The sequence below is a fragment of the Symphalangus syndactylus genome, chromosome 2 (assembly GCF_028878055.3).
Source record: "Symphalangus syndactylus isolate Jambi chromosome 2, NHGRI_mSymSyn1-v2.1_pri, whole genome shotgun sequence".
Taxonomy (NCBI): Eukaryota; Metazoa; Chordata; class Mammalia; order Primates; family Hylobatidae; genus Symphalangus; species Symphalangus syndactylus.
In genome coordinates this window covers 42,964,686-42,977,317 of record NC_072424.2, presented here as the reverse complement: position 1 = coordinate 42,977,317, position 12,632 = coordinate 42,964,686, and the positions used below count along the sequence as shown (strand labels likewise).

Below are 12,632 nucleotides of genomic sequence, written 5' to 3'. Positions count from 1 at the left end.
TTTTTTTGAGATGGAGTCTCGCTCTGTTGCCCAGGCTGGAGTACAGTGGTGTGATTTCAGTTCACTGCAACCTCCGCCTCCTGGACTCAAGCGATTCTCCTGCCTCAGCCTCCCCAGTAGCTGGGATTACAGATGCCTGCCACTACGCTAATTTTTGTATTTTTAGTAGAGACAGGGTTTCACCATGTTGGTCAGTCTGGTCTCAAACTCCCGACCTCAAGTGATCTGCTCGCCTCAGCCTTCCAAAGTGCTGGGATTACAGGTGTGAGCCACGGCACCTGGCTTCATTGATTAATTTAAATAACAGTTACTGAGTATCTCCTATGTGTGAGGTGCTTAGTAGGCACTGGCTTGAGCAGATCATGTGGCTAAAGTAAAGGAGCAGTGTAAAGTCAAAGAAGATGATACCTAAAGGTTAGATTATGAAGTGTATCCAAGTAGTCTGGAAGCCATCAGAGAACCTCGAAAGTTTCTAGAATAGAAACATGGTATACCTAATGCAGTACTCCAGGAGGATTAATTGCAAGATGCAGAAAGGCATATCATTCTATATGGTTTTGATTTTTAACCACATAATGCATTTTCATGTAAATAATTGTAAAAATGTAAATGTTTATAATTACAATAGAAAGAGCACCATTTTAACCTCATGAAATTCTGTGCTGACCAAATATTCAAGAATATAAAATATTTGAAATATATGAGATTTTCGAACAACAGAAATCTGTAGATTATCTGCCTTCAAATTTTTTTCTAAGTAAGGAAAATACATTAGGTATTTTAAACCTAACCTGAAATAACTACTTTAGGCTGGGAACAGTGGCTTATGCCTGTAATCCCAGCACTTTGGGAGGCCAAGGCAGGAGGATCACTTGAGCCCAGGAGTTTGAGACCATCTGGACAACCTAGTGAGACCTTGTCTCTATAAAAAAATCAAAAAATTATCTAGGCGTGGTGGCATGTGCCTGTGGTCCCAGCTACTCGAGGGGCTGAGGTGGGAGGATAGCTTGGGCCCAGAAGGTTGAGACTGCAATGAGCCATGATCGTGCCACTGCACTCCAAGCCTAGGTAACAGGGCAAGATCTTGTCTTAGGAAAAAAAAAAAAAAAAAGGCCAGGCGCGGTGGCTCACGCCTGTAATCCCAGCACTTTGAGAGGCTGAGGCAGGTGGATCAGAAGGTCAGGAGTTCAAGACCAGCCTGGTCAATATGGTGAAACCTTGTCTCTACTAAAAATACAAAAATTAGCTGGGTGTGGTGGCGGGTGCCTGCAGTCCCAGCTACTCAGGAGGCTGAGTGAGGCAGGAGAATCCCTTGAACCTGGGAGGTGGAGGTTGCAGTGAACCGAGATCATGCCACCGCACTCGAGCCAGGGCAACACATGGAGATTCCATCTCAAAAAAAAAAAAGGCTTCAAGTGGGCATGATTTCTTATACTTTTCCTTCTATGACAAACGCATTATCTACGGAGACAAGGCTGGTTTTAAACTTACTATCCATGATTTACAAAGGGGTAAAAATGAGTCTTCATCAGAAAGTATATTTCTCTCCTTACTGAAATGCTGCAGTGCCTGTTGAGGATCGTGGTCCACCCTCCTTTCTGGGCTGGGTCGGCATTACCAAAGATGGCAACACGCTCTGGTCTGGGCCTTCCATGAAGAGTCTGATAAATCTCCTGCTGCAAGTGGCTGCAGTCTGCCTTCTTCAACCTATAATTAAACACCATGGAGGCTGGAGTCCAATGCTAACATAATAATATACCCATATTAGTACTGTATATTAAACCAAACATTGGAAATAATATAAAATAGACCAGAGGGTATAATCTTTAGTAAGTATTAATGACTGCCAGAAAACTCTTAGCAATAGCAACACTATTTAGACTAAAAGACTATTCCTGACTAGCATCTTCCGAACTGTCATTAAAAATATAAAAGTTACCGTATCAACATATTCCCTACATATTCCCGATGAAATTGCAGGAAATGATGCAGAAGCAAAGAACTACCTGAGCTTGCATCCAGATATTGCATTCACTCCAAATTGTACTTCATGTCTGTTAACGGAGCAACTTCCATTACCCTGGCTCTGTAAGAGGGCCATCCAAGGTGGAAAAGTGATGATCAAGGACATCATAACAGAAAAAAAAAGGAGGCAGCATTGCAAAATTTATGTTCTCATTCTCTTTTAATGCTATTTATTTTGTATTACTATCATAATGTTCGAGTCACAAATTTGTATTTTTTTCCTCAGAAAACCACAGACAGACAACTAGATTCCAAAAATGATTAACCATATATTAGTATATAAGTACCTCATTAAAATGAACAAAAAATTCCTCACCTTTGGCTAGTCTAACATAAGTTTGAAAGCCTTTGCAGCTTTTCTCATTAGGCTGCAACAGGCCACCCAGCTCTAAAAAGGATACTGAGTAACTTATATCACCAGTCAGAGCCAAGAGTGGCTTCCCAACTATATAGCCAGGATTCCCACTTCTAGGACTGGTGAGAGAAGCAGCTGTGCTCTGTTGAAAAGCCTGCAGAAAGAGTGAAGAGAAGTCAATTATGGAGGTAAGCATACTTTCCCACCTCCCACTGCTTGGCTTCACCGTACCCTTCCTTAAGGCAAGGAAATGCAATAAGTGAGCTACACTGAACAATCTGGCTTCTTTCCACAGTGTAGCATTTTGCTTCTTTCACTTTTTTTAATTCACTAAAATAAATCCTTCATGATCTGAATATTGAAATTCACAATGTGCAACTTTTACCAAGGATTACAACCAAGAATCTACTAAGGATCCCTTAACCCTGTTTCTCAAAAATTACTAGCAATTTAGCAATAACAACACAGCCTGGTTAAAATCTGAAGAATTTAAATGTAATTAAAAATATATATTTTTTAATTAACTATAGATGTTCCAGAGATGAGCTCTGAGAGACACAGTAGTTGGTTGATCACCTGAGAGTAGAGTTGAGAAAATCTATGCTGGGTTCAAAAAGAGGAAAGAAGTAGCAGAAAGTCAAATGGTGGTGATTAAGACTGAACACTCAGATTAAGTGGGAAATGAGTAAAATGCTGACTGCCCAGAAATATGAGAAAAGCTGGTTAAAGAATTTTTGTAGGTGTTGGCTGAATTTATGATTCAAAATGACTATAAAAAAAGTTTTGATTTGAGACTGAAGTCCTGCTTTGTTAGGGGCCAGATAGAGAACTGGAGAAAATTTTAATGAGTAAACACTTGTAGAACAACTACAACTTGTAGTAAAATTATGGAATATTAAATGTTGAGGCCTCAATCGACAGACTGAACTAGGCCTTCATATTCTTATTCTATTTCACATGTATTACAGAAGCAAAGAAATTATTTCTAACCCGATATTTCTTCCCCTCTAAATCCCCTATAAGAGAAGGGCCCTAACCCTGAAGTGAAGGATGAAGTGTTGCTGTAAGGAAGCGCCTGGCTCAACAGTCAGGTTGGTTTGTCCCAAACTGACAGAAACCTTCTGGATTCCAAAAGTCCCATTGGTCTCTATCTCATAGGTGACCTGAAATACAAAAAGAATCAATTAATAAAAAGTAGTTATTGGGCCGAATATGTTTAGGACAGAAGATTTTCTGTCTTCAAGGGTGTTATTATAACTAAACGAGGCAGACTGAAACAGTAATGTTAAAAATGCCAAACACAAATACTATGAAAGATAAAGATGATTTCATATTATATTTGTATATGAAAAAGAAACTGGATAGAGCTCTTTAAAAGGGTTCACGGGTAGGTGAGTTTTTGGTAGGAATTGAAAGGAAAGAAAAATAAGTTGATTACAGACAGAGGAGGGCAAGTAGAAACAGGCAGAGGTGAGCATGGAACAGAAATCTGGTTTACTTGGCTCTCACAATGTTTGAGAATTAATAAAGATAGTTGCTGGGGATACGAGTTGCAGGCAATTTAAAGTAACCTTAAATTTCTGAGCATAGTCTTTAAGAAGATGCTTTAAGATAATTCTTTTATTATTATTATTATTATTATTATTATACTTAAAGATAATTCTTACTTTTTAAGGTTAGATTGTTTAGAGAACAGAGGAACAGAAGCTGATTAGTCTACTTCAGAGTTTCAGATGATACTGACTATGTCAAGAGAAGAAAATGTGGTCAGTCAGTAAGAATCAGTAACATACTGCAAGTGGGCAACGGAAGAGGTGTCAGAAATAATTTTAATGTCCTGGACCTGAAATACTGGAGGATGGTGGTGATGGAAATAACTGAAACGTAGTAGGGAGGATAATGGGCTCAATTATTGACAAGTTTAATTTCAAACTTGTTGGGAATTGTTGAAATTCACAATATGCTACTTTTACCAAGGATTACAACCAAGAATCTACCAATATAACAAGTTTGCATTCCCAACATTGTTAGAGAATGCAAACAAAATTCGGTGGGGTCAGTCTGATACTTAATGGAAGATGAGGCACCTCTGGCAGTGTTGATCAACACACATCAGTCCAGAATCTGAGGTCAGTATCCCTACCTGAGAAACTACATTCTGACAAGTGTTTCCAGCCAACAGAGGAGCATTAGCCTGTGAGGTAAGTATTACAGGAACCTGGAACTAGCAATGAAAAGAAGCAAATTAACTAAAACTGAAGGCAGTATTTTGTCTTGTATCTATTAATAGATATCATGCTAAGATGAGTATTTTTCCTTCCCCTTGACCACCCTCTTTCTCTCTTCTTCCACTGCCAGCCAACAACTTAAATTCGTCTTTCTAAACCAGCACTTCTCAAAACTTATTTCTCAGAACACTAGTTCTATTAAATACAAAACAAGGGTTCCATAGTCAAATAATTGTTAGAAATACTACATTCAGTATTCCCCTTAGAGATTAATAAGGCCCTTTAGCAAATTAAAGACTCCAGGAGGGGTGAGATGGCTCATGCCTACAATCCCAATACTTTGGGAAGCCAAGTCAGGAGAATTGCTTGAGGCCAGGAGTTCAAGACCAGCCTGGACAACATAGCGAGATCCCCATCTCTACAAAATATTAAAAAATTAGCTGGGCATGGTGGCACATGTCTATAGTCCCAGCTACTTGGGAGGCTGAGGTAGAAGGATTAGTTGAGCCCAGGAGGTTTAGGCTGCAGTGAACTGTGACCATGCCACTGCACTTCAGCCTGGGTGACAGAGCAAGACCCTGTCTCTAAAAAAAATTAAGAAGCCCACCCTAAATATAGTTTATTTAACCCAATGTTTACAAACTTATCTAACACCTCATGGATCCTGGTTTCATACGAGGCTATTAACTGTATAGGACATACTTCCAAAAGCACCGTTTTAGATCCCTACTTAATTGTTTGCTACATCACGCTTACATTTATCTTTCAACAGTACAACTTAGACTAAAATTGCCTCAGATGCAGAGAAGCCAAATATTCTTTTTCCTTTTTCCTGGTACAACAGTGTCATACCTCCATATTCTGTGGATCAGTCATGCCTCTTGGAACCTAGGAGAACAGCAGGGACATGAGTGTGCATATACCTTACCGAAAATCACCAGGAGCTTGTGGTTTCATATCACCAACAATAGGCTTTGGTTTGGCGGGTGAGGGAGTCAATATATTAGAATGATTTACTTCCTCTATTCCATCTGATTCTTCTTTACACTAGAATGCCAGGAAGTGGAGCCAGGCAGGAGGGTGACAGACTGTGATGCCTATTTACTCTGACAGAGCTCTACTGAATAGCAAAAGCAAGAAGTTTGGTGAAATGGGTGTCTTCCCCCTTCCACCCTCGCAAGCCAATCCCATTAGTAAGAAGGGTGATGATCTCTTATCCTGCATATATATCCCCAATTATTTCATTTGTCTTCAGATATGGTTTCCAGGCCCTCTGTCTTTTACGTGGCTCCTGGGGATTCTGACTTTTATTCAATGCTCTTTCCACAACTCACAACAGTGAGAAGCATGTTCACTTCAACTTCATAGTAGTGACAGTGTAGGGAGAGAAAGGACACCTACCTTTAAGACTGTGAAGTTATAGTAAGAGGCAGCATTGAGGGCTGAATCCAAGGTACAGCTACTAGCCAGGTTCTTGAAAAAACGAGTGCAAGTTGTACTTTTACTCTCTAGGAAACCTTAAACACAAATAATTAAGAGAGTGGTAAATGAGAAAGCCTGTTTTAAATTGAATGAAAAGGTTGGTACTTTTGGTCTGGATTCACCTGCAGGATTGCTTTCAGCACAGAGTCCCCCAGCTCCAACTCCTGCAGGTTGTCTCAGCAAGCTTATTACAGACCACTTGGGGAAGTAAGTAAGAATGGGGTCCCCAGCCTGAATAAAATATAAAAGAAACTTTGTTCACAGTGAGACTGGACTAAACGACAACAGAAAAGAAAGAGTAGAAACAAGGTTAACTCAAGGGCATGATTATGTGGACAGTACTGCCCTCCAAAGAGCTGACAATGGTTTAGCTAGCTGCAGGGTAGTGCTGCAAAGACACCTTGTCAGCTGTCTGCTATGAGAGTAAAAACCAAACCAAACAATCCAATCCCCTTCCCCAGGCTCACCCTGTAAAAAGATGGTGGTGATTGAGTTTGGAATGTTGAAGTGAATGATTCGCCTCCAAACTCTGCAGCCAGGGCCTGGAAGTTGGTTGCATTGACCTTTTGAAGCTTCTGGAAATAGTTTAAGTTTGCTAAAATGTTTTTTAAAAGAAAAAGGGTTTAGATAAAAGAAAAACATGCCAAGTAACTAATTTTAAAAAATATTTTTTATTGAAGCATAATATACACGGTGCAAATCTTAAGTGTAAACTCAAAGAATTTTTATAAATTTATATATGTGTATTACCACTACCCAGATCAAGTTACAGAATATTTCCCCAGAGGGCTCCCAATCAATACTCCATCTCCAGAGATAACAATTCTGATTTCCATCACTTCTTACTTTATTCACAATCTACTAACTGAATTATTGTTTTAATTTGAAGATCTGAGATAAGAATATGGTCATGAATGCCAGTCAGTTTCAAGTCATTGATGGCCAAGAATGTGTATGATCAGCAATCTGTAACGAAAATAGGAAGCTCAGCCAGGCGTGGTGGCTCAGGCCTGTAATCCTAGCACTTTGAGAGGCCGAGGCAGGTGGATCACCTGAGGTCAGGAGTTCAAGACCAGCCTGGCCAACATAGTGAAACCCCATCTCTACTAAAAATACAAAAAATTAGCTGGGCACGGTGGCAGGCGCCTGTAATCCCAGCTACTCAGGAGGCTAAGGCAGAAGAATCGCTTGAACCTGGTAGGCAGAGGTTGCAGTGAGCCGAGGTCGCACCACTGCACTCCAGCCTGGGCAACAAGAGTGAAACTATGTCTCAAAAAAAAAAAAAAAGAAAGAAAATAGGAAGCTCGATAATGCTCATGTCTGCCCCATACCAGATAAGTCTCTAACAGAATCGCACTATTTCCATAGGAACATGGGACAATTAGAGACAATTATGACAATTATTTGATCTGTCCTTTCCAAATCTTCCCGTTTCCTCTACACTTCAACTGACAAATCCTAACAACAACTGACGAGTCCTAACAACAACTGACGAGTCCTAACAACAACTGACGAGTCCTAACAACAACTGACGAGTCCTAACAACAACTGACGAGTCCTAACAATGTTTCCATCTCTCAAGTTTAGAGATTTGTTGCATTTTATTCCTTAAGCCTTATAATTCCTCCATTCAAGATTTTAGATACTTCGAATGGGTATTTTCTGGAAGAATTCTATAATTTCTATGATAGCAATGTATAAATCTACCGAAACTCCTGCAGTCATCTCTTTATGGCACTTCAGAACCAGTAGAGAGATGTAGGAAAAGGGCTGTGATGCTGTCCCCTGCCCACAGGATGGCAGGTGATTGACAACACTCTGTCTGCTTTACTACTCCAAGTCTGCTAAATTGAAAAAAGAACATAGGGAAACATGCCCCTTGCCAGTTTCATTCTCCATATAATGAATGGTCATTTGTAAAGAGTAAAAGAGGTTACAATACCTGCATCATTGAAAGCAAATGAGGAGTCCACGTTAAATGAACCTGACCTTTATCCTCTATGATAATGGATAACATCTTAATTATCTGACTTTTCAGCTTGCTGAAAAGTCAGCATGAATGCAGCTCTCAATTCTGGGGCCTTTCAGCCTACTCACTCTCCACCCATCTCCTAGATCCTTCTTATTCAAAGTGGGGTACACACATTAGTAGCTCCAGCATCACCTGGGAGCTTCTCAGAAATGTAGACTCTCAGGCCACTCCCCAGACTTGAGTCAACATCTTCATGTTAACAAGATCTCCAGGTAATGTGTATGCATATTAGAATTTGAAAAGCATTGCTCTGAAACAGGTGATGTTGATGCTGCTGGTCTATGGGCCACTTTCCATCTCTGATCTGAAATCTTCAACCCTAACGCTTCCAAGAGCTATTTAAACATTTCCTTCAGAACTCATACCCTGAAAACCACATGGAAGAGATATTTATGTAAAATGCACTTATTTGTGTCTTTATAAATGAAATAAAAGTTAAAGTTAAGCTAAGAAAGAAGGTGAACTGAGATGGCAAAATATCTATCTGGCTATTTTTTCATGGCGTAAATGAATAAGAGAAAGTTTACATTTTGTCTCTCACCTCAGTGCAAAGATATTGGCAGCAGTGATGGTAAATATAGGCTAAGTAGAATTTTTGCCTAAAATTTCTACCATCATAGATGATATATTACACCTAAAAGAGCTTAAAGGTATTTATATTTCTATTACAATTTCAGATGTCAAAGGAAGCCTACAGACCATCTGACCTAATCCCATGAGGAAATTTGGATCCTCAGAGGTAAAAGAGTAGCAAAAAGCCAGAGGGCCAGCTTGCAGAGCCAAGAGTAGATTGCAGATCTCCTATTCCTGGTGTTTTTTCCCCATTCCATCATGCTGTACAGACTTTGACTAAAAACATAATTTACTGATGATCATTATCAGTAGATACATTTTTTTTGAATTTTATTTTATTTTGGAGACAGGATCTCACTCTGTTGCTCAGGCTGCAGTACAGCTCACTGCAGCCTCAAACTCCTGGGCTCAAGCAATCCTCCTACCTCAGCCTCCCAAGTAGCTGGCACTACAGGCATGCGCCACCACACCCAGCTAATTTTCCTATTTTTTGTAAAGACTGGGTCTCGCTATGTTGCCAAGATTGGTCTCAAATTCTTGGGCTCATGCAATCCTCCTGCCCTGGCCTCCCAAAGTGCTGGATTACAGGCATGAACCACCATGCCTGGCTGTACCAATAGATACTAAGCACCACGGGGAAATAAAGATATGGTCCATCCTTTCATGGTGTTGACAATTTACCTGGAAAGACATGATGTTTACATAAACTAATAACAATATAAGAAATCCTGTAAGTTCTAAGAGGGTGACTTAAACAATAAATGCTTTAGAACTTCTGAGGATGGGCTTACTTCCAATAGATGAGCAAGAAAACACTCATGGGAAGTACAGGTATTTCAAAATGCAAAGAGAAAAAGGAACAAAAGAGTCAGGAAGAAAAGCAAATACAAACTTGGGAAAAATACAGGGCATATCTTGAGGACAACGAGTAGATGAGTTCAGCCGAAGCAGAAGGTCAAGTAGAGAGTAATACTAAAAGAGCCAGGAACACTAAGTTGGATCAATAGGAGATCTGACTGGCCAGCTAAGAAGGTGGACGTTATTCTATGGATAGTGGGAAGTAATGGAAGTTTCTCAGTAAGGAAGCAACATAATGCAATGTTATGGAAAGATTTACCTAGTGAGGTGATTCTCCACAACTGTGTATACTGTGTGTATATGCTATGTGTGTATATGTGAGGAAGGTAGGTAAATAATCAGAACCAAAGGGAAGTTTTTGCCTTTTTCATACTAAACATGAATGTACACCCCACCCTTGTTCAGGGAAAAGTTCATTGATGTAATGAACCATAATTACTATTGGAAGTGGCCATATTCCTCCCTCAGGTGTTGTTGGTTAAAGAAAGTTCAGATCCACTGATCCCGAAGGAGTGTGCAGGATGGTGTGGGAGGCAGGAGTGGGGATCAAAAGCAGGGAGCACCAGGTAGGTGCCATTGCAATAACCCTGGAGCATGATCATAAGGCTGGATTTAAAAGGCAGTAAAATGTTTGGAAAAGAAGAGACAAGTTTATCTTTTTTTGAGACAGACTCTCACTCTGTCACCCAGGCTGGAGTGCAGTGGTGCAATCTCAGCTCACTGCAACCTCCGCCTCCCAGGCTCACGCAATTCTCCTGCCTCAGCCTCCCAACTAGCTGAGATTACAGGTGCCCACTACCATGCCTGGATAATTTTTTGTTTTTTTAGTAGAGACAGGGTTTCACCATGTTGGTTAGGCTGGTCTTAAACTCCTGACCTCAAGTGATCTGCCCACCTCAGCCTCCCAAAGTGCTGAGATTACAGGCGTGAGCCACCGCGCCAGGCCATAACCTTATCTTAAAATGAAGGATTCATCTTGTTCCCTTTACCCTATTACCATCTAAATAACCACAAGCCTCCTGATAACTGCTTTCAAATTCAAGTCCCCCAAAACCAAAAACTGGTTGTTTTCTGAGAGAAATATAGTTTTGCAATTCTTATTAACAGTCAGATGAAATCAGGATGAGGTGACTTCCAGGATGCAAGAGACATTTAAATCCATTTTGTGCAGGAACATTATTTTGCTTCATAGACATTTTTAAAAAGATAGATTAGCTTCATATCTTTAGAAATGTTATAGCCATCACCAGCAAATTTCTAAGTCCACTAACCATCCCCGATAATAATAACCTCTAATCTTTATTGTACTCTACAGTTGTAGAGCACTTTCATATACAAAGCCAATGATATTATTTCTCACTTTACAGTTGAAGAAACGAGCCTGGAGATGCTAAGGGATTTGCCCAAGTCTGTATAGCTGGTAAGGAAATGGCAGGACTGAGATCCTAATCTAATGCTCCTCCTAGACTGCTGCCTCATGAAATGAAAATAAGGTTGGCATAGACTCATTTGTCAAAGATGTTCATTCAAAGATTATTTGGTGCTTACTATGTGTTAGGCACTGGGGATTCAGTTAGTACCCTCAAGGAGATTGTAGTAAGTGGGGGATATAGTCTATCTGTGATTATCTGAGTTAAGAGGAATGATTAAAAGGATTGAAATTAAAATTCTTTATGAGTCTTCTGATCCACAGCCAATAGAACATAAAAAGTTGCAAATGTGGCTGGGAGCGGTGGCTCACACCTGTAATCCCAGCACTTTGGGAGGTCGAGGTGGGTGGATCATGAGGTCAAGTGATCAAGACCATCCTGGCCAACATTGCGAAACCCTGTCTCTACTAAAAATACAAAAATTAGCTGGTCATGGTGGCACGCACCCATAGTCCCAGCTACTCGGGAGGCTAAGGCAGGAGAATCACTTGAATCCGGGAGGTGGAGGTTGCAGTGAGCTGAGATCATGCCACTGCACTCCAGCCTGGCGATAGGGGGAGGCTCCGTCACAAAAAAAAAAAAAAAAAAAAAAAAAAAAAGCAAATGTATTCAGTAATAAGAGAGAAGAGGCAGAAAAAGGCATACAGATTCAAAGGACAAAAAAAAAATTTTTTAAAAAAAGAGAAATGGAAAAAAGGCCAGAATAAAAGCCAATTCTCAATAAATGTTAGACCAAGCTTGTCCAATCTGCAACCCACCGGCCGCATGCAGCCCAGGACGGCTTTGAATGCAGCCCAACAACACAAATTTGTAAACTTTCTTAAAACATTATGACATTTTTTTGCTGTTTTTTTTTTTTTTTTCTTTTTAACTCATCAGCTATCTTTAGTGTATTTTACGTGTGGCCCAAGACAATTCTTCCAATGTGGCCCAGGGAAGACAAAAGATAACACTCCTGTGTTAGAAAATGAGAACAGCCAACATGTTTCTACTCACAGTTGTTCACACGGACACAAAACTGCCTGATTCCATTAGAATCCATGAAAACTCTTGAAGGAAATGGGGAATTACTCCTGAAGATAAGAGAGTTGTCTACACAAACCCAGCTTGAAGACCTGTGAGGAAAGAGGAGGGAGAAGATGTATTTAGAAGGGGCGGGGCAGGTCCAAAAAAAGAGTGTCCCAGCAATATCGGCCAGATGCCAAAGAGAGGACTCCTTGGGCACCTATAGGACGACACGAAGGTCTTATTCTACTGGCCAGCCCTGCTCTAGAGAATCAGAAAAGGCAATTCCTAGGAAAAACCAAGGGAATGTCCTAGGAGTGGAAGTAGGGGTGGGAGGCACAAAGACTAACTCTTCTTACATCCAAATGTTACCCATTGTAGGCCCCAATCCCCTTTAGAATTCAGTCTGAGCAACGAAGCTCACCTTACGCTGCCAGGAAGGCAGAAGGAGAAAACTGTCCTCGGATGGAGAAGATAGCAGTCCCTGTCGCAGCAGCAATTTATATCGCAGGCTCCAGGAATCAAGTCACAGACACAGATCGGTAAGACTATGAAAGTACGACACAGAGTGAGTGGGATGAAGATCCCCAAACTCTCCCAGGTGCTCACCCTCCTTCTTCCGACAGCCCCACTCCTGCTTTGTG

The 12,632-nt window shown here is 40.6% G+C and overlaps 1 protein-coding gene across 6 annotated transcripts in view; it reads right to left on the bottom strand.

The window, feature by feature from the left end:
• TCTN3 (tectonic family member 3) overlaps nt 1–12,632 on the bottom strand; it is a 30,799-nt gene that overhangs the window by 17,497 nt on the left and 670 nt on the right. For 2 of the 6 annotated variants that reach the window (XM_055254345.2, XM_055254368.2), the window contains exons 2-12: nt 12,413–12,536; nt 11,980–12,098; nt 6,558–6,685; nt 6,213–6,321; nt 6,010–6,125; nt 5,461–5,496; nt 4,524–4,604; nt 3,418–3,543; nt 2,427–2,534; nt 2,007–2,086; nt 1,554–1,707 (exon numbers count right to left, since the gene is read on the bottom strand). In XM_055254345.2, the coding sequence (XP_055110320.1) occupies nt 1,554–1,707; nt 2,007–2,086; nt 2,427–2,534; nt 3,418–3,543; nt 4,524–4,604; nt 5,461–5,496; nt 6,010–6,125; nt 6,213–6,321; nt 6,558–6,685; nt 11,980–12,098; nt 12,413–12,536 (1,181 nt within the window). Of the gene's footprint in view, nt 1–1,553; nt 1,708–2,006; nt 2,103–2,341; nt 2,535–3,417; nt 3,544–4,523; nt 4,605–5,460; nt 5,497–6,009; nt 6,126–6,212; nt 6,322–6,557; nt 6,686–11,979; nt 12,099–12,412; nt 12,537–12,632 lie in introns of those variants that run through there. The other 4 variants (XM_055254350.2, XR_010118183.1, XM_055254359.2 and 1 more) reach the window with 4 other exon arrangements.